The following is a 19,692-nucleotide window of genomic DNA, read 5'->3' as shown; positions in this document are numbered from 1 at the left end:
ACTTTATTCTAATAATAGCATTATTCAAAAAATTGCAAAAAGATGTTTTTGAGTTCAGTCACTCCAATTTACGAAAAAATCGGAACAACTAATTAAATTTATCGATAAAGTTGGGAGAACCAACAAATTGCCCTCGCCCAAAAACATCTAAAAACTGATTTAGTGGCCCGTGATCGATTTGTAACTTACTTTTAGCAGTCCATAAAAACTGAAAAGTTGAATCTAGACCTTATCCTAGTTGTAGATGCAAAACCTGACAGCACTAATATATTTTTATGTTAATTCCGGCGCAAATAAATGTGTTCCAACCGTATAAATTACACTTCGAAATGTTCACAGATGTAATCAATAAATTATGCAAACCCAAAACCGCTATGTCTCATCGAACCAAATCCTCCGATTTTTATTTTTGACAACAATACGAAACAAATATTTCGAATTTTGGGCCACAATTAAATTACAATAATTAAGGAAGTTTTGCCAATGGAGCTAAAAAGTTGGCCAGAGTATATCTCGCGGCTGTGTTTGCAAGACAGTTAGTTACTTTAGTACTCCAGTCTTCAACTGGTTCTTTGATGCGACTTAAGTCAGTATGCTTACGACATTCGCGGGTAATCCACCAGTTCTGTGATGTTTTGTGTACAGAGATGACTAGGTTCGTATTTTTTTAACTAATTAATCAAAATAATTGCACCGTCTTGCAAATCGGGGAAGTACCAGCGTACAAGCGCGACAAACCTGATGAGCGGAATTACGCCAGTTTGACAAATGAGTCTATTAATTTACTCAATTCGCGAACTTCTTGCGGGCGATGCTTTATCAATTATCAGTTATCACAGTTATCAGTTATCAGCTTGCAGACCCGTTTATGTTGGTCAGTGGGGCATTTTGGCCCCGCCTTGATCGCGATATGAGAGTAAGTCGCTTATGCAACGAATTTTTCAAAATCGGGGGTAGGCTAATTGTTGACTATTATTCTACTTGTTACTTTTTCAAGCCTCCACCATTATTATGTGGTGGTCGGTGTCACAGCATATATCGCATATTCACGCTTTAATAACCGAATAAATGTGTATGATTTGTTTATATGTAACGGTACAAGACTCAAAATGCGGTTCGACTCAATGTGACTTCAGTATGAAGCCGCGGTTCTATGCTCTCGGCCTTGATGAATTAATTGGCAAAGTGGTGTTCAAAACACCGGGATAATTATGTAAGTGGTCCAATTTCTTATCACTTTTTAAGCGAAAATGGGGTCCGTGCAGGTTGTGCTTTTCGGATTTGCGTCCAGGTGACAATTCACAGTTATCACTAATCAAATTAACACTTGATGAATTACCCTTCACCCAAACGATTAACGGGACCGCCGAAAATTTCGATCAAATATGTAGGAAATTTTCTGGCACATATTTGACATATGAGCCACTCGAAAATTCACTTGTCATGGTTGGGATTGTTGAAAATTTAGTGGAGCATAATAAACACCCAAATGTCGCTGAACTGCGTAAAAGTGAAAAATTTTCACCGGGACAGGGGCACAAAAAAAACCAAATTATTCCAGATTTATTTTAATGTGAGAATCCTAAAATTATATTGTGAGTAATTGGTTTTAATGCCATAAGTATCAAATAAATAGATCATCGTAGTTCGACTTTGAAAAAAAAGCTTAGATTGTTACGAAATAATTTTGTCCTAGATGGTCGTAAGTAAATACAATAGAATAATTTATTTTGAGCATATTTTTGCAGTTTCGTATATAAATTTAAAATATCCCTTAAAATGTCAATTATTGGAACCAAAAATATTCTAATTGAAAATTGGAATAAGTTAAAGAATCTTACGATATCTGGCATTTATTTAAAAAAAATAGTAATTCTTTATAAAGGCAGTTTGAATGAGACAAACCAAAATTGTTCATTTCAAAGCGTATTTTAACATGAACTGAATGTAATTTTTTAATAAAAAATCTTACGATTTACGAATGTAAATGTACGAATTAATCGACTTTTTTTGAATAAAAATCTCTGACGCATTTTTTTAAATTGAGATATTATAATAATATATTTTTGCAATTATTTTTTTTAAATTGGGGATGTTTTTATTTAAAGATCTTACGTTTTCTCGTATTTATTTAACAAAATATTTAAGCATTTAAAAAAAATTGTATGAAACAAGTCAGAATAAATCATTTCAAAGCATATTTTTTAATAAACGGAGCTGCTTTTTTAAATTAGTGAAAGAAAAAACAGATTGGAATTATTACTTCTTTTTAATCTGTCCTTTACAATAAAATAATATATGCTGAATAATTAAATTACAAACTTAATTCTGCGATTTCCTGCATAAATAAAAAATCCCTTCAACTTAGTTATTCTTTTTAAAGAGAGCTAGGCTGTGAGTAATTATGGAATTTTTAATAAAGCTATAATGATCAAATAAATGGATCATCTTAGTAAAATTTTGAGAAAACAAAAGTGCTCTTGTCTATGCTAAGATCTGCATTAAATAAATATAATTTAGATCTTTTCGATCTCTTCGTTTTGTTAGAGGGAAAAAGAAATCAATATTATTTAACCTTTTTTAACCGTTTTGGCAGATGTTCTTTAACATTCCCTTAAAAGTAATTCAAAAATAAGTCAAAACGATATTTACTTCCGTCGCAATTATTCTGCAAAAATTTCTTAAAAACGACCTGAAAAATTACTAAATTAAACCGAAACGTATTATTGCGCAGTTGTTTTCTGAAAATTACTGTTTCAGTGTTATTTTAGAAAAATTTGTTGCCCAAAAACGCAATTATTTTTTATACCAAACTTTTTTGTCAGACTTCTGGGTATTTATCTATTTTGAAAAATTTTCTGGAAAATAAAAAAACGAAGCACTAAATGTTCCGAGTCGACTTAATCCGTCTCTGTCCGAGGAAACAGTTAGGAGCATCATCACACGTGATAAATGTATTTATTAATCGTTGATATTATTACATATGTACCATTACATTTCAAAATTAATTGCACTATAATTAGCTTCTTATCTAAGGCGTAACAAATTCACACGCAACTTTTCGTAAAAATTGCTTTGTTTATTTTTATTTTTTTCTAATTGACGCAAGTCCTTTGATAACACATTGGTCGAATTAGTAATTTTGATAAATTGCATCAAATTATTTATAATTAAGCGATGAATTTTTTCACAAATTCTGATAACCTATTAATTCAAGTAATTATTTCCGAAAGATAATTCTGCTTTCGTGATAAATTAATTATATAACACTAACCAAAGAGAAATTCTGACAACTTGCTAATTATTTGACTTGTTTCAATAGTTTAATAGTCAAAAAAGGCAAATATGGCCGTGTAACGAATGTGCAATGTTTTACTTTGTCATGTCAGTAAAGTCCAACAAACAGGTTTACCGGTTATTGGAGACTGCAGTGATTTCCATTTAATGGGGCTTCTGACTCCGAGACTTAATGTTTACAAAGTTATAAAGCTCACACGTATGCGCTAACAAATACACTCAAGTAGGTGAAACAGCTACCTGCTCACCCATATCCTACTTAAAAAAATGTAACTATTATTTGTTATTGTAAGTTTAATAACTTAAATAAAACACACTCGATGGAAAAAATATGAAAAATGTGATAAGATTTTTAGGTGCTCAATCGCCATTCCTATTTTCACGTTTATGCACTGCACTGGGTCGGGACCTAAACATCCTAGGTCTGATGATAACGTATCGGCCTGTAGAAATAAAAAAACCTTTAATTTGATGTATAATACTTAAAATTTTGTTGTTTATTAAGAAAGAAAACTTTCTTTCAATATGCTTTCTATTATCTTAAAAATGTTATTTTTTTTCTTGGTTGTTTTTATTGTTAATGAACGCTCTGTACTAAATTTTGTATTGTACATTTACATAAAGTTGTTATTATTATTATTTAAATGACTCTTTTAGAATGCGATTCCTCGTGTTATCAATCCTGGCCCTCTCCAGCCTGTCGCAAGCTCAAGAAAGTGCTCAATACCTTCACAATGCCATAAAGGACTTAAGATATATGAAAGGTCGCCAGACACTGAAACGAGTGGACACAACAGCCGTTCAGGCAATAGTCCCCGACCCCGAGCCAACATCAGCCCCAGCCCCGGCTCCAAAAGCGGCCGAACGACGCATGCAAGGGGGCAAAAGTGTCCCACCTTTGTCCCTCACAAAGGGCGAACTTGCAGCTCTGTACGAAGCTGCAGTCTCAAAAGGCGAAACTGTCAAGTTAAACACAGGGGACAACTCTTACATACATGCAGCCGTGCACGAAATGAGTGATTCCCCGAGTTATGACCACGAAACCAAAGCCGGAAGTGGCACAGACGTGAACGAAGGGGATGACGGGACAGGGTATTATTACTACTATTACCCTGTGAAGAGCTTCTTAGATGATATGGCCTCGCAATCGACTTCGGTAAGTCAGTAAACATGAGCGAGTGAGCCAAAAAAATTATTTATAATAATAATAATAATAATAATAATAATAATTCTTTAATTGTGCTATAAATACATCAATTGTGAATTCAAACTTAAACTTAAATAAAAACATAAACATAAATTCATTAAATTTCAAATAAATATCACCAAAGTTATACAATATAATAAGAAAGTTAGTCAAATTTTATAATTAATTAATTAGTGAATTAAGACCATATATATCTTTGCTGTTGGAACTTGTTAAGGAATAAAAAGCTTCTAAATAGGATTAGATGGAGGAGTGAGAGTAAATTTTTAATGTCTTTTAAATTAAAAAAAAAATATATAACTATGAGATAATATCTGATAACTCTATTTGTTCTGATTAATAATTAAATTCCATATGGTTCTAAGATTTCTGATATTTTGTCTTAGAAATTTGGAATTCACTTTAATTTTTTCCTTTTTCATTGCAATATTTTTTTCTTAAAATTGTTTAAAATATATAATGAATGTATATTTAACAAAAGTTACCAGATAATGAAGGAGTTTGTAACACTGTTTTTAGCACGACTACCAATACAGCTCGACGAATCACAAGGATACCAAGCACACGTCCGAAAAACCCCACTATCATCAGTACCATTCACACACGCACCAGGTGATTTTTCTCCTTATTATAATTTTTTTCCAAAATAGAAAATTCTAGCACAATGTTAAAATAACTTCGACCAAGGAGATGGCCCCCGAAAAAAAAGACAAGAAGGCGCTCGAGCCCCTATTTATGGCAATTTCTGGCTTCATTGGAATGGCAGTGATGTTCGTTTTATCGGTGCTTGTGTTCCCGAAATTCGGGATTAAAAAAACCCGCGGGAACATAAAGGGCGGGATTAAGAAAAACGAACGGATTACTGACATCGCACGCGTTGCCCTGCAAGCCATCGAGGGGAAGGATTGTGCCGAAAGGTTCGCCTGCGAGTTGGAGAAAACGGCTCGAGCGTTTAATCTGCAGGATAATCGATTTGTGAAGTGAGTTGTTCGATTTCGAGTACTTAGCCAAATTTTTTTGGATGGTAAAAAAGACGATTCTGATCAGTAAAAAATAATATATGATAAGTATTTAATTAATTTTTGCACAGTAAAAAATTAGAAGTGCATTTTTTATTTTACTGTGCATTTATTACTTTACTGTGTACTTATTATTTTACTATGCATTTATTATTTTTACTGTGCATTTAATTTGTACCCAATTTTTTCGATGTTTTGAAGGTTGTTGAAGCGAATGGCGCCCAGTTCGTTCGGGAAACAAATGGATAAGGTTGGGAGGTATAACAATAAAAGACTTAGGTGCACTGCGATTCCTTGTAAAAAGAAAAATCCGCCGAAGAAGAAGGCAGGCACCCAGAAGAAACCCTAATTGCCACCAAAGTTTTTAATTTAGGAGCTAACTTATTTATTTATTTATTTGTACATTTGTGTTAAAGAAAACAACAATATACGCATGAAATTATATTTGTGTTACTCATTGAAACAAGTAGCATAAAAATCGAGAGAACGAATAAAAGAATGTATATAATAAATAAATATCTTCATTGCATAGATGCATACAGTCTTAATTTTGTTTCCTAATACAAAGAGCAAATGATCTTAAAGTATATACACACAAATTTATGACATACAAATTGACATACACAATGTTAAAATAGTTTAGTTTTTACACAGTACATTTAGTAAACGAAAGCACTACAATATCAAGCAGGCTATATCAGTAGTATTTCCTATAATAAAAATTCTAGTGATGTTAAGCACGAGTGTGAAAATAATCCTCCATTTATTGCTTACATAAATAAATTTGTGTTTCAGTTGCACGCAACACCAAAATCCCTACAATCTATCGACTACCTACCAAGAGATCACTTCTTTATAAACACCGATTTTCCCGTGTGATGCAACTGATTTTTGCGACCAGACAACTGTTTGAGCAAGCTGCTTGTCCTTAATCTATCGACAATTTCCTAACCGAGACCACAAACTTTGGTTTCAAAATAAAACTATTTTGGCTTTCAACTAGAAACAATTAAAAATATATAAAAAACGACTTACATTTTCCATGTTACTTATAAAAATATCTAAATAGTAAGATTATCAATTGTGGAATTCTTTCAAATGGAATATAAAAACTCATATGGCACCAAGAATAACATATTAGTCACAAAGTCCGTGCAATTCGGCATAATTTACAATAGCTCGATGTAGGAATTCATACTGCGCCTAAAACTCCCAAATTGGAGAAACACTAAGAAAAAAAGTTATACTTACGTATGAATTTATAAGTCCGTTTCTTTGTGAACGCAATTTTCGCGTTACTGTAAACACGTCGACTCGTTTTTCGGTACGTAGTTGCTGGACCAGAATTGTTAGTCCTACAAACATCGAACTTCTATCCGACCCTAGACTACAATGAACGACCATAGAGGGCGAACAGTCGTTGTGCACCAGAGAGGCCTGAGAATGATCCACCAACTCGATCAAGCCCCGCGTCACCTCGGGCACCTGCCCCAAAAAAGACAAAATATCGAATCACTTGTTACCAAAAAGGCCACACAAAATATCTTTACCTAACTGTATTGTTCAACCGACACTTTTTTATTGTTTATCTTTTGTTATCTATTGCTTCCGCAAGATATTCTCCAAGCTTTAAATTTAAAAGATGCTGAGGATAATCTCTCGCATGGGACAAATTAAAACGTGATGTTATTAAAAATTCAATTTTTTTGTCGATATAGACGCCGACAATATTTTCCAAATATGACGCCAAAATAATATGATTTTCAATCCAATTTTGAGATTATTCAAACTTTCGCGAAGACTGAGTTTTTGCAATGGGCGCTAAAAAATAACATTTTTTTATTTTCTGCTTTTAAGTCTTTATTTATTCTAATCGTCCTTTTTTGCTGATTTGTATACAGCAATGTTTGGATAATCCGGACCACCTATAATCCGAACGCCCCAACTATGTAAAATGGTATCCATCTGAATTCCGTAATCCGAACTACCACTTATTTATTTTAACATTTTATTTGAACATCCCATTAAACTTTAACACACCATTAACCCCTTTAGGGGGTAATTAACAGTATAAAATTGCATAATTAAAAAAAAATTAAAAAATGTACAGCACTCACCTCGCCGTCTACCGTGGGCCACCCATGGTATTGCAAATGTATGACTCTCTGGTCGTCACAGTCGCGACTCTTGATGTACATTTCGCGCCTCGTGTAATAGGGACAACTTTCCGCCTGTTCGTATCTCACAGTAATGTGATCGTAAGTCCCCTCATCTTCATCGGGCCAATACCTTGGACACTTGCCTTCGCCTAACTCTGACAACATCACGATAACACTAATCCCCTGCTCGGAAATCATCCTCCAGAAATCATTAATGGTCGATTCCGTCGGATCTTGCGTTATAATAAACGATTCGGTGTTGTCGTACCCTTCAATAAACGAGGCGTTTATGTAAGTGGAATGTTCCTTGCCTGATAGCGGGGTTAATATAACCCTGTTCCTATCGTATGGAATGACTACATCTGAGCGATTCTTTTCCCGATTTTCGTCGCCTTTCGCAACCGAGCACGATTTCCGGTCCTCGAACGCGTTCAGTATGTTCTGAAACAAAAATTGAACAAACACGCAAGCAAGAGAGCGATCAGCTCACCTCAAACTCCTCCTCTAATTTACATTTCGCTCTGTCTTTATCACATTGTCTTAATTTGTCTACTGTTACTTTGAGTTCGTTGGCGCCGATTTCCGTGTCGCCATATTGAGCTACTTCCATCAAAGCGCGGTAAATAAATATGTACTGTTTCAATGACTGGACCAGGAAGTTCCGTTGGTGTCTCAAATCACATATCGTGTTGAAAATCGAGACATGCTCCTCCTCCTTCAACTGTTGCAAGAGGCAGTCCAGTGCCACCAAAGTCCCGGTTCTGCCAACCCCCGCGCTACAGTGGATCAAAATACACCCCTTCTCGATCGAATATGCCTCATTGACGCGCTTTATGAATTTAATAATGCCGTTCGGATGTTCCGGAGCCATGAAGTCCTTCCAGACGAGGTAGTGGTATTGTGTGATTTGTCGCTCCTCCTTGTCTTTTCCCGGCGCATTCCGTGAGATCCGCAACTCCCTTACAATATAATCCGAGTATCTAGTTTCCTGTACATGAGTAACCGTTATATCACCAAAACACTTATCACCGTCGCATTTATCGGGCCAGTATTTGGCACACTTCGTCTTGCTATACTCCTCTAAGTTCGTGAGCATGAGAATCAGTTCGAGGTGTTGCTCCCAAATCATCCGCCAGAAGTCGTTGACGGTGGTGTCCATGGGTCCTTGTGCGCAAATAAATTTTTTCCGCTCCTTGTACCCCATCACAAAGTTTGCGTTTACGTAATCGGACCCTGCTATGCTATCAATTTGCGATAGTTTGACTCTAGTCTGGTCGTAAGCCTTGATATCGGGATACCGATTCTTGTAAACGTTTTCTCTAGCATCGGACGCTCGCGTCGTCCGGTCGGAAAATCGATCTGGTAGCAATTCGAATTCTTGTTGGAAGCCATAATCCGAGTCTCTGTGTCGCTCTATATACGCTGCGACGAGCTCCCCTTTGCTAATGGGGCACATATCGGGAGGATTTAGAGATACTAAGCGTTGACGACCCCGCAGGCTCCTGTACAAATGCCTAAGTCCAATTATTAACAAAAAAATATATGTACGACAAGTCCCGTTTCCAGTGGCGTATTTAGGTTCATTGCCGACCCGGGCTACTAGAAAATAAGGAAAAACCCCGAAAAAAATCAGGGGGACATTTTCTGTCGTACTTTGGAAATTTCTAGCACTTAACCCCTTTGTAATTTTTGAACGGCGTAATGCTGATTGCAGAACTGCCTTTATTAATTTGAGAATAATGTCATTGCCTTCTTTATATATTTTTTAAACTCTCCTTTACGAGTACATTAAGAAAAGTATTCAAAATAAATTAGTCATAAAGAATTTCATGATCACCACACGAGTGGTAATAAAAATATTTCACCTTAACATAACAGGATTACTAGAAAAAATAGTTGTACCCGATATGATGCAATAAATTTTTCCAATGTTTTGCCAGTAGAATTTAAAAACCTATCAACATTTTGAAAACAAAATCAAAAGGTTTATAAAAAACAAATTGTTCAGCTTTTTAAATGTTTTTTAAATGCAATTTTAATTTCTTTTAGGTATTTTTATGTATCTATTGTGACTTGTGTAAGCACCAATAAAGAATCATTATCTGCTTCAACTGCTCATTGCTCCACAACAGTTAAGAAGTTAATTGTTCTAATATCAAACAAATTCTATCAATCATCTGTGCTTTGTGTTTCTGCTTTTAACTTAATTCTTTATATCAGTAAATTTTCTATCTTTAAAATTCAGTAATATACCTATTTTTTTAATCAGTTTACGTGAATGAAATAGCAAACCCAGTTCTATGCCCATAGTTCTGAAAATTAAATTAAAAAACTTGAAAAAGTTCCTTGTAAATATGCTTATTTTCCAAAATACGTAGCCATTTTTATAGTTTTTTCTATAACATTGCGTTGTCGCTGACTTTTTCCGACATTTTTCTGTCCTGTGTACTGTTCGGGCTCTTTCTACCACTAGTCATTACTAATCGTGATAATGATAAAACTTTATTGTAAATATAAAAACAAAACACTGTCTTGTGGCACCTCAGCTGTAATATTCTTTAATGTAGATTCAATGATATTATTAATAATTTATTAATAATTACTATAATTAATAATAGTTATTTCGAAATCCAAATTGAATCGATGGTAATTTATCAATATTGTTTACATAACTTAAAACTTGTTGGCATACGATTTTTTTGAAAACTAAAAACCTGATCAATTAATTAAAATAATGCAACCCGTCTATTTACTAGCTATTTTTTTCTTAAAATGGACTGTACTATAGCCCATTTAGCCCGTATGTAAATATGCCACTGCCCGTTTCAACCTCGGTTAAGTCACAGCACTTAAGCATTTGTTACTTTACAACCTGACAATTACCTGAGGGAGGTCCTGAATGTGATCTCCACGGCTTGGGCATGCGCCTGCTTCGTGTAGTGATGCAAAATGCACAAAGCCCCCAATAAGAGGAGCACTATCATCACCAAACCGCACAGAATCTGAACTACGAGACTCAAAGTGCCTGTAGAAGGCGCTGCTACGACTTCAGGCCCAGGGTTCATCATCACCAAATAATTACTATAAGCTGCAATCGTCGACGATTTACTGCTATTGCCATAAACTGCAAAATTCGGTTAAGAAAAATTCGGATCAAACGACAAACATACCGATGATTTCCACAAACCCAGTGTAATTACTACTAATATCAAGTGTGCCATCAAAGGGTGGTAAAGGGTCACTTAGACGTTCGTCCCTCCTGACCCTATTTACAGTACTATTTGTATCATCCTTCTTAACCTCTCTGGGAGTGTTATAGGGACGCAAACCAATACACTCATCGCATTGATTACTCGTCAAATTAAAAACCTGGTCATCCCCCAGGAACACCTCCCCTTGAAACGTATCACTAGTGAACATCTCTGCGACGTAGGCGCCCCCACGTGGCGTCCGGTGAGCCTCTTGGTACGACACAATAGACAAGTCTTCCGGTGTCGGTAATTCAGCTAACTTCTGTTGGTCTTCCATTCGTACCAAATAAATGCGATAGCAACAAATCGGACCGTTACGTTCCGAAACGCGAGGTAGAAGGAGTTTGAAGAGCCATTTTCCCTGCTCTTCCATTTTGAGCCAATACAACTGCGACAGTTTTTGTTTGTCGGGTAACATAGACGGCATGGTACAGTGTAATTCGACAGCTTCGCCGTTCTTTTTCGTGCGTGTTACGCCACTGATTTTGACGGTGTAGTTCGTGTTGGCCGAAACGTTGTTAAAACGGGTGTTGAAGGTGTTCTCGCGGACGCTTTTCAGCTTCGGCCCCCAGGTGGTGTGCTCGAGAAGGCCCTGGTCGTTTATAAACGACGCGCTGCCCTCCAGATGAACCTAATATAGAGTATTTCAGTATTTATTTAATCATTTGAGTTGGGTGGAGACAGCCCAAGCGCCAATCACAAGTCAGAGATAATGCAATCGACCAGTGGTTTGGTTGAACGTCGCAAGCCGATAACAAAATGGTGTTTATAAAAAAATTCATTGATCGAGTTTTAACCCGTTTAAACTTAGTTACAAATATTTAAAATAAAATAAAAACCATCTTTTGTTACACTTTGCCGTTTTTAGGAATATTTATGCCCGAAAAAGTGTTCATTTGAGTAGCCATTTATTTGATAAGTATTAGATTATTTTAAAATTATGTTCCCCTCATTTTATATAAAATACAATGAGTTTTGAAGCGACGGACGTCGATATCTTTTCAAATGACTATTATACCCGCAATATTTTACGCTGAAAACGCCGTACGAGAAATTCCTTAAAATTAAATTTCTGATACCACTAGTTACGATCTCTAGTTTTTTGTAGAGAAATTTTAATTCTCTACAACTTCCTTTATACATTTATTAGTATATTCAACGGTCTTCACGAAATTCAAAAAATATGAAAGAGCGTGCAAAAATTTCCAATACTATTTGAATTTTTTTAAATATATTATTAGTTAAATTTTTTGCAGCACCTTCAGTTCTTGCTATTGCGAGTTTAATAATGTTTTTTTTTAATTCATTGCTCCTATTTTTTGTAATATGCCATTTTATCCATTATTAAACGCAAATTTCAATTTGGTCAAGTCACCTGTCACCACCCAAAATTTTCGTAAAAAATGCCTGAAAAAATTACGTTATATGAGATTATCATCCCGTGCGGTTTGACTGGCGCCTGCCAGGTCACATGCACGAAGGACACTTGGCTGATGTTGTCAAACCGGCATTGAATCGTGGGCTTCGACGGGGGCCCGGAAATCCCGTCCATGGTGGTCCCATTAACAGCGTCCGAAGGGGGCCCACAAATACCGCTGTATTCGCTGCACGCCGCCACTTGGAAATTGTACGTTGTGGCCGGATCCAGCTCCGAAAACATGTGATAATTCTCCTTGGAGGCCGGGTGTATTGCGTTAAAAGACGAGTTGTCCGTTTTCAAATAAAGCGTGTAATACTGAACGTGGTCCTTCAAATCCTCCGTCGGCGTGGACCAACTGATCGTGATCGAGCTGACGGTCACCCCAGTCACTTTAACTTCCGGGATAAAGACCGGGTCTTCAGACAGCATGCGCACCGGGTCGCTGATGGAGTACTGGCTCTCGCCTTCGGAGTTCTTCGCCATGATCCGCAGCTTGTACTCGGTGTTGTTTTTGAAGTTGCCGTTCAGAACGTGCGAGCGCTTCTTCCCGTCGATTTGCTCCTGGAGGTAGATCCAGTTGGAGTCGCCGGACGACATGTACTGGATGGTGTAGCGCAGGTTTTGGGGGTCGTTGCCGTCGTTGACGGTCCAGTTGAAGTAGATTTTGTTGATTCCGATGGCTTTGACGAAGTCGATACTGACTTGAGGCTTGTCTAGGACTAGAATTGCGGAAGTTGCGTTGGCTGACGTGGGCCCCGAGGCGGCCACGCAGGTGTAAGTCGCGTTGTCTTTTTTCGTCACTTCTTTGACCGTGAGCGTCGTGTTTTTCCTGGTATCGTTCAGGATTTTCGTTGACCAGAGTTCAGCCGGTAACAAGTCACTATCTCTAAACCATTTTATTTCCTCAAGAGGATATCCGTCAATGACGCAAAATAGCTCAATGTCTTGGTGCAGCTTCGTGTGGATTGGAGGCGATATTTGTACTATTTGCGCAGGCAGGGTGACGTTCAATGTTATTTTACAGAAATCTAAGGCGGGCTCGTATTTGTGTGTGCTGTGACAAGTGTACTCCCCCACATGTCGCAAGTCTAGGTTCACGATGTGCAAAATCGAGACTTCCGATTTTTTCCCCGACTTCGTATTGATATTCTCGCTCTCCATTTCCAGCTTAAACCTGAAACTGGGATAAATAGGGCGCCCACAATTAAATCACTGACAAACCCGTTCTCCCCATCGGTGATGTTTTTCTCGCTAAACGTCCACAATATAAAACTGTCGATCCATACGGACTTGCAGATTATCGTCACGTTTCCCCCAAAAGGCAACTGGTTTGGGTTATAATTTAATACTTCTATGGTTACAGCCCTTTCGTCATCGTCCGGATCTACGGACAATTAATTCAAATAATTCACCGGCGGTAGTAGGAGAGAAAAACTCACCAACGGCGTTACATTTGACATAATTTTTTGAAAAAACACAAACAATTAAAAAAATACCAAAATAATGGGCTTGGCATGCGAACATGGCGCCTTTAATTCCCACTACAGATCTACGTTTCACAGCACGAAAATACTACGAATCACTAGTTTTTATCTCCAACTATTAACACACAGCATCGTTTCGCATTTAACACCATAAAATCATAACATTTTCCATTTGGAGTTTGCCGACATTAGTTTGTTGATGTAGTAGCCATTTTGGATTCAAAAAGAATAGTTTAGTTGTGTTTGTTTCCTCCAGAGGGCTCGACCGGTCCCATTACATAAAAGTTGCATAACACCGAAAACCATTTTTTGACTAAATCTTCCCAATTACTTAATATTAGAATAGCAATTAATTTGTTACATCATTTTTTTTAAAGCAAGAAGCAATGTTACATAACCGGAAAACGCCCACGTCGTCCTACATCACTTCGATAGATAATTAATTAAATTGACTGTGACGTTACAGTGACATCATTGCTATGTCATAGGAATAAACGGAAAAGTAGTCATTCATCGATTTATTATACCATGAATTAATTTAATTAAAAACTTGGGGGCTATTTATAGCTATCACAATTTTCAAAAATCATGTTGCACCAAATTGGCGGAGGCGCCGGGTTATAAATTTTTAGTTCGTATATTTACCCGATAACGCATTTATTTATAAAATTTCCATAAAAAAAGCAAAACTTTGTCTAATTAGCTAAAAATTATTAGTTTTACGTTTAGTATAAGCAGTAATGTAATTTAATCAAATAATCAATTATTTTACAAAATTTCCTGAAAATTTAAGCCTTTTTCGAACGCTTAGATTGTAAAACGTGAATGGGTATGCAACCCAGAATACACGTTTGAATCACTACCATTTACGATTGTTTTGCGTGTGTTAGGGAATCCCTAAACCTAAAAAAACCGTATTAGCGCGGTGCAAACAATGGTAAAATCCGCAATTGTTGTTGATGATACCTTTAATTATGTTTTATGGGATTTCTCATAATAAAATAACGCTAGGTCCGGTGTGGCATAGAATTACAGATAGGAGTAAGCGCGATGCAAATTATCTCATTGTGTATTTGAGCGCATGAATAATAGAATAATGGTAACAATTCAGAGAAACCGTCAAACTTTTTTACGTCGCCCTTTTCCGACTTAGTATTTAGTTTCGAGTGAGTCATGTAGTTTGTAAATTACATGGAAACTTTTCACGAGATAATTGCACTCAGGGCGGAATGCGTCACATGGATCAAAAGCGCGATTTCTGGCAGAAAACAAACGGTACCAGAAATTGCGGCCTTGATTGGTTCGTCACCTTGTCAGTGGCGTGGTAATTTGGTTATTAGGCCATCGAAACAGTAATTCCGGGAGCAGTTAGCTATTAAATCCGGTAACGAAACCAAAGGCTCGCGAGCGACAAGTCTAGGATTTAGGAAAAACCCGTTCGGCGAATAATTATACAAACTGACTTGTAATTTTGTACAAAAACTTAGAAACTGAAAGATTGCGGAACTTGATCTAGTGCGTGGCCCCAGGCTTTGTTTATAAACGAATTATTGACCGAACGAATTTTCAAAGACTCATGCTTGTTTTCTCAGCAAAAACGTTCCGTTTCCTTTAATGTGTCGCTGGAATTTACACTCCTCTCCCACATTATTCCCAGAATCGGTTCCTTAAGGTCACTTACAAGGTACAAACTGCTATTATGTTACTTTAATTGTTTCCACCGGCTATAGCTTTGGATTTAGTTTCGGCTAATTGCGGCATGGGTGCAGTAAAATATTTGAGTTACGTCCCTCGGACATGATTTATGTCACAATTGTTATTTTACAGATCCACTGAACCCATCTCAGACGTTTTATTCCCCTCATGCATGAATATTTACGCGTTCGGCGAAATTAGGTCGTAATCGATTGACAAAATTTCTTAGAAGGTATTAGTCGCCACATTTACTTTCACTGGGAATTAGTCTAATTATTGGTGGATGCGCCCCGGTCACATTGGGGTTGGTGACCTTTCTGTGATTAGAAAATGTAAAAAAGTGGGTTGTTCAATCGCGTTTGGAAAATTCTCTCGGTTTGTTTATTTCCAGATAAACCGAATCTTAGCGTCAGAGTTGGCAATTTAGCGTAATTTTGGCGATTTTTTAAACAAAAATAAACCGAGGTGTTTAGATTTTCCCACTCAAATTGTTTCAATAATTGTAAGTTTTGCGTTTAATTAAAGTCGAGCCACGGGGGGCTTCACCCGAATAAAGCCAATCGAAGGCTCTGCAGGGGGCGGCCTAACCCCCGTAGAGGCACTAAAATATGCTTTGATAATGATTAAAACGGCCGTAAATGCCCCCGTCAAATATTGACTTAACCCGGCTACACCTAGGTCACCAATTGAATATTCTATTTCAATCGAGTGTGATGTCATACATTTCTCTGATTGTTTATGAATTCCTTCGGTTTTTTATTGATGGGGTTGCTGACGAAAATTGTCCTGAAATATCCCGAAGAGTCAAAATATCGGAATGTGCGGTTGGGGCTCCCAATTGTTTTTGCAAACGCAAAACTATTTATTTTTATTTTTGATGCAAGTGGGCGACCTAACCGAATTTACAACAATTTGCATGATTGGCAGTGAAATCACCAGTGGCGTGCGGCTTGGATCCGGATCTGAAACCTGTTCAGGGAAAGGTTCCGGATTTATTATAATTGTTGGCATAAGCTAAATGACTCCACAAGAATTCAAATTAGGAGACACCGATGACAGCGTGCGACGGCTCTAAATCACGGCGAAATTAATTTAAAAAATATGGGGCCCGTTAATTTATAAGTATCTTAATAAAGTTGTCGAGTTGTATTGTTAATAGAGGAGGTTTTTTTGGTCGTAAACTCGGGTGATTTGCATTCCGGCGAATATTGGGTTAATTTGAATTTATTGAAAATAGTTCGGCACAACCTACTCGCAATAGCTGGCTTTGTGATTCATGGAGTTATTCGCTCGTAAATAATCCGTTTGACTTGGCGATAGTCAAAATGATTTTTTCCCAAGATATGCGACAGGAATTTCGGTGGCAGGCGCCAGTTTTCGTAAATATTTGCCACCCCAACGCGATTGTATTTTATCTTTTTTTATGTTGCGCATCTGGCCGGAATCTTCCGGCGTGTCAAAGAATTTGTTTTTCGTTTGCATCGCCCTATATATCAACTCCTTCAAAAGCTCGCCCAAACTGTTTGAAAATAAAATAAATAATTCGGAATACTTTCATTTGACGTCATGTTAGAAATCGAAATATCACTAAAAATAAAAGATCTGTTGTATTTTCCCGGCTTGTTATGAATGAAAACGCGCCTCAAGAAATGAATCACGCGCCCTAAGCGCAACGCAAGCTTACAGAATAAGCCGAAATAAAGACGATTTGTTTACTTTGGGGAACTTTGGAGCCAAACAACTAAAGCAATAAATAGAAGACACATACACCGAATTACTTTCCCACCACAATCGCACATTACTCAACTGTGATGCCACCAGTTCCCACTCGAAACGGTTTTAGACTCCAGAACACATTTTGCAAAAGGTACAAATGAGAAAAATTTTAGTTTTTTTACAGTTGTAAGGCTTTTGAAAGCTTTGTGTTGAGAAGGTAATTTGAAAAAACAAAAAACAAAAATTAATAAAAATATTAAAGCCCTAAGAAGAAATTGAGATATACTGTTTCTTTCATTCAAAAACTTTTTAATAAGCTTTGTTTTTACGAAAATCAGGAAAATTTTACGAATGATTTGCCCAAAAATAAACCAAATCTAATAACTTTTTAAAATTGATTTTTTTATGTAAAAAACCAAGATATTTATCACATCAAATCAAAATATAATAAAAAAGTACAAATGAGAAAAATTTTAGTTTAAATTTTCAGCGCTGGGTCTCTGACCTAGTTATAACACAAATGATTTTATTATAACAAGAACAAACAAAATCTAACAAAAAATCGCTAAAGAAAAATATATATTGCAATACGTTCCCAATTGTTACTATTAACTGATACTTTTTTTTATTGTTTTATTGGTTTTTATTGTTAATTATAATAAGAAAATTTTTCATCCAGTTTGATTTTGTTAGTCACTGGTCGCCATAAATTGCCAGAGCGTGGTTTTTAAAAATGTGACATTTAGCTGTTATTGTTTAGATTTCACATATTGCAAAACATCAGGATTTTCCACGCTGGAAATTATCATATTTATCTCTTATATCAGGATTTAGCTCTAAAATGGCACAGTAGAAAGCGTGTTATTTGCAAAAAACGCGAAGAAAACCTTCAACCTCTCGAATAAAATTTTTTAGTTAGGGTACAAAGTTTGCCAAAAGTGCGCTTGAGGAGCTTTCCACGCCCGTTTTCGTGCCGAAACTTAGTCATATAAGTAATTATACCTAGAAGCAAAGTTTGGGAAAAATGTATTTAGTCATGAATTTTGCAAAAGTGGAATAATTGCAATTAGGCTCAATAAAAGCAAATTTTGATGGGAGCGCCTGAATTCCAGGGAACTGGAGCGATTGTCGACATAAATTACCGCTTCTTACACTTCGCTACCTGGAAGTATTAATCGCCCAGTTCTGGGGAAAAATTATCAATTTAGCCTGAATCCCGCAAGGGATAAAGTGGAAATGTTTGTAATCTAGCGAACGATCGCCCCAATTGGACAGGTGAACAGTGACCTATAAAATGACGCATGCCTTTTATAAACTGTTATGCAATTAGAGAAATGCGGCCCAAATCTCTGCTACACATTTGCAATATAAGCCAATTATTTTTAATTATATTCTTTCTTATTGGTGATGCAATCAGGTAATATTTATTTATAAAGATGAAGACACGGGCTAAGAACTCCAAGATCTGGCGCAGATCGATACAGATTAATTAACTGTTCGGAAAAGCTATTGGAAAATGATTAGGTGGGGAACCGATTTATCGATTGTGTGTAAATGGTTTTGTCATTTTTCCTCCACTTCCGCAATCCGGTGGAAGTGAAAGTAATTATCATTGAAACAAATCGCTATGAAGAGCCAAACAAATTGTTACTTGTCGTTTTAGATCCGTGATCGCATTTTACGCGTGATATAATTCCGAATCAACCGTTCGTTGTCGGATCAGATCGATTTATTTTTTCTTTCCTATTGATCTGTGGCGATGACGACAATGAAAAATCCAATAAAATCACTTTTCCCGCACTGTTTCCGCAACCAATTTGCAACAATCATGTTATACTATACTCTACTATTTAGCAATCAGACTGACCTTGCTTAATATCGCTTGGAAATCATTCAACAGAACGCAGATGTCAGGACGGTTCAAGAATTTTCGATATTTCAAACGCTTCCGCTGGCGGAAGCGCGTGAACACTCTGTATACTACGATATGAATCACGCCAATAAATATTTTGGCCAATTAATTAATTTTCCGTTTCGCACCTTTGTCACCGCTTTAAGCAGTTTTTTGTTCCCCGGTCGAACAAATCAGTGATTCACTGAAATCGTAGCTCGTGGTGTCGTAAATCATCTTGTAAAATGGATAAATATATGCTAATGAGGTGTCAATCAAGCTCAACGTATTGCATTTCAGTGCACTTGAAACGAATTTCGAAAAATTTCAACATCGTTTAAATCATGCGCTCGCCATAAATAAACCGACCCTAATAGTTTTTCCGTAAATATATCTGGATATCGTTCAGTTAAACCCAGTTAGTTTAAGACGTATAAGATTTTCACGATTTGATGACTCCAATCGAAGGAATTCGTACACAGGGTGTTTCGAGTGGAATTAAATCGATTCGTTGGTTCAAAGAACGATCTTTGGAGTCAAACACATGATTCAT

At 36.6% G+C, this 19,692-nt stretch overlaps 2 protein-coding genes across 5 annotated transcripts; one reads left to right on the top strand and one right to left on the bottom strand.

Moving 5' to 3' along the window:
- The first annotated feature begins 833 nt into the window (after positions 1 to 833).
- On the top strand, positions 834 to 5,967 carry LOC103313101 (uncharacterized). Of its 2 annotated transcripts, none has more exons than XM_015984910.2 (5): positions 834 to 916; positions 3,955 to 4,453; positions 5,024 to 5,116; positions 5,165 to 5,484; positions 5,725 to 5,967. In XM_015984910.2, the coding sequence occupies exons 2-5, from the start codon at positions 3,956 to 3,958 to the stop codon at positions 5,870 to 5,872; spliced, it is 1,059 nt and encodes a 352-aa protein (XP_015840396.2). In that variant the 5' UTR covers positions 834 to 916; position 3,955; the 3' UTR covers positions 5,873 to 5,967. The 2 variants fall into 2 exon arrangements, with proteins under 2 accessions (XP_015840396.2, XP_015840395.2); XM_015984909.2 differs by lacking the exon at positions 834 to 916 and adding an exon at positions 1,011 to 1,213.
- On the bottom strand, positions 5,952 to 14,074 carry Ptp69D (Protein tyrosine phosphatase 69D). Of its 3 annotated transcripts, none has more exons than XM_015984907.1 (9): positions 13,793 to 14,074; positions 13,575 to 13,737; positions 12,354 to 13,527; positions 10,853 to 11,564; positions 10,566 to 10,806; positions 8,173 to 9,196; positions 7,641 to 8,123; positions 6,775 to 7,008; positions 5,952 to 6,726 (listed from the first exon to the last, which is right to left on the bottom strand). In XM_015984907.1, the coding sequence occupies exons 1-9, from the start codon at positions 13,875 to 13,877 to the stop codon at positions 6,661 to 6,663; spliced, it is 4,182 nt and encodes a 1,393-aa protein (XP_015840393.1). In that variant the 5' UTR covers positions 13,878 to 14,074; the 3' UTR covers positions 5,952 to 6,660. The 3 variants fall into 3 exon arrangements, with proteins under 3 accessions (XP_015840393.1, XP_015840394.1, XP_064215306.1); XM_015984908.1 differs by having other exon boundaries at positions 8,173 to 9,184; XM_064359236.1 differs by having other exon boundaries at positions 8,173 to 9,124.
- Positions 14,075 to 19,692: the final 5,618 nt, after the last annotated feature.

Source organism: Tribolium castaneum, chromosome 10 (genome assembly GCF_031307605.1).
Source record: "Tribolium castaneum strain GA2 chromosome 10, icTriCast1.1, whole genome shotgun sequence".
Classification (NCBI taxonomy): Eukaryota; Metazoa; Arthropoda; class Insecta; order Coleoptera; family Tenebrionidae; genus Tribolium; species Tribolium castaneum.
Note: the sequence above shows the minus strand (reverse complement) of the source record. Positions and strands in the feature narration are given on the sequence as shown.

Bases quoted from the DNA above. Each gene is read 5' to 3' on its own strand.
- Ptp69D (XM_015984907.1), bottom strand. From the start codon at position 13,877: ATGTTCGCATGCCAAGCCCATTATTTTGGTATTTTTTTAATTGTTTGT. The intron at 7,009-7,640 runs GTGAGTGCTGTA...TTTTTGGGGCAG, and splicing joins GGCCCACGGTAGACGGCGAG to GTGCCCGAGGTGACGCGGGG. The intron at 6,727-6,774 runs GTAAGTATAACT...TGGGAGTTTTAG, and splicing joins ACGGACTTATAAATTCATAC to GCGCAGTATGAATTCCTACA.
- LOC103313101 (XM_015984910.2), top strand. From the start codon at position 3,956: ATGCGATTCCTCGTGTTATCAATCCTGGCCCTCTCCAGCCTGTCGCAA. The intron at 4,454-5,023 runs GTAAGTCAGTAA...CACTGTTTTTAG, and splicing joins TGGCCTCGCAATCGACTTCG to CACGACTACCAATACAGCTC. The intron at 5,485-5,724 runs GTGAGTTGTTCG...GATGTTTTGAAG, and splicing joins CAGGATAATCGATTTGTGAA to GTTGTTGAAGCGAATGGCGC.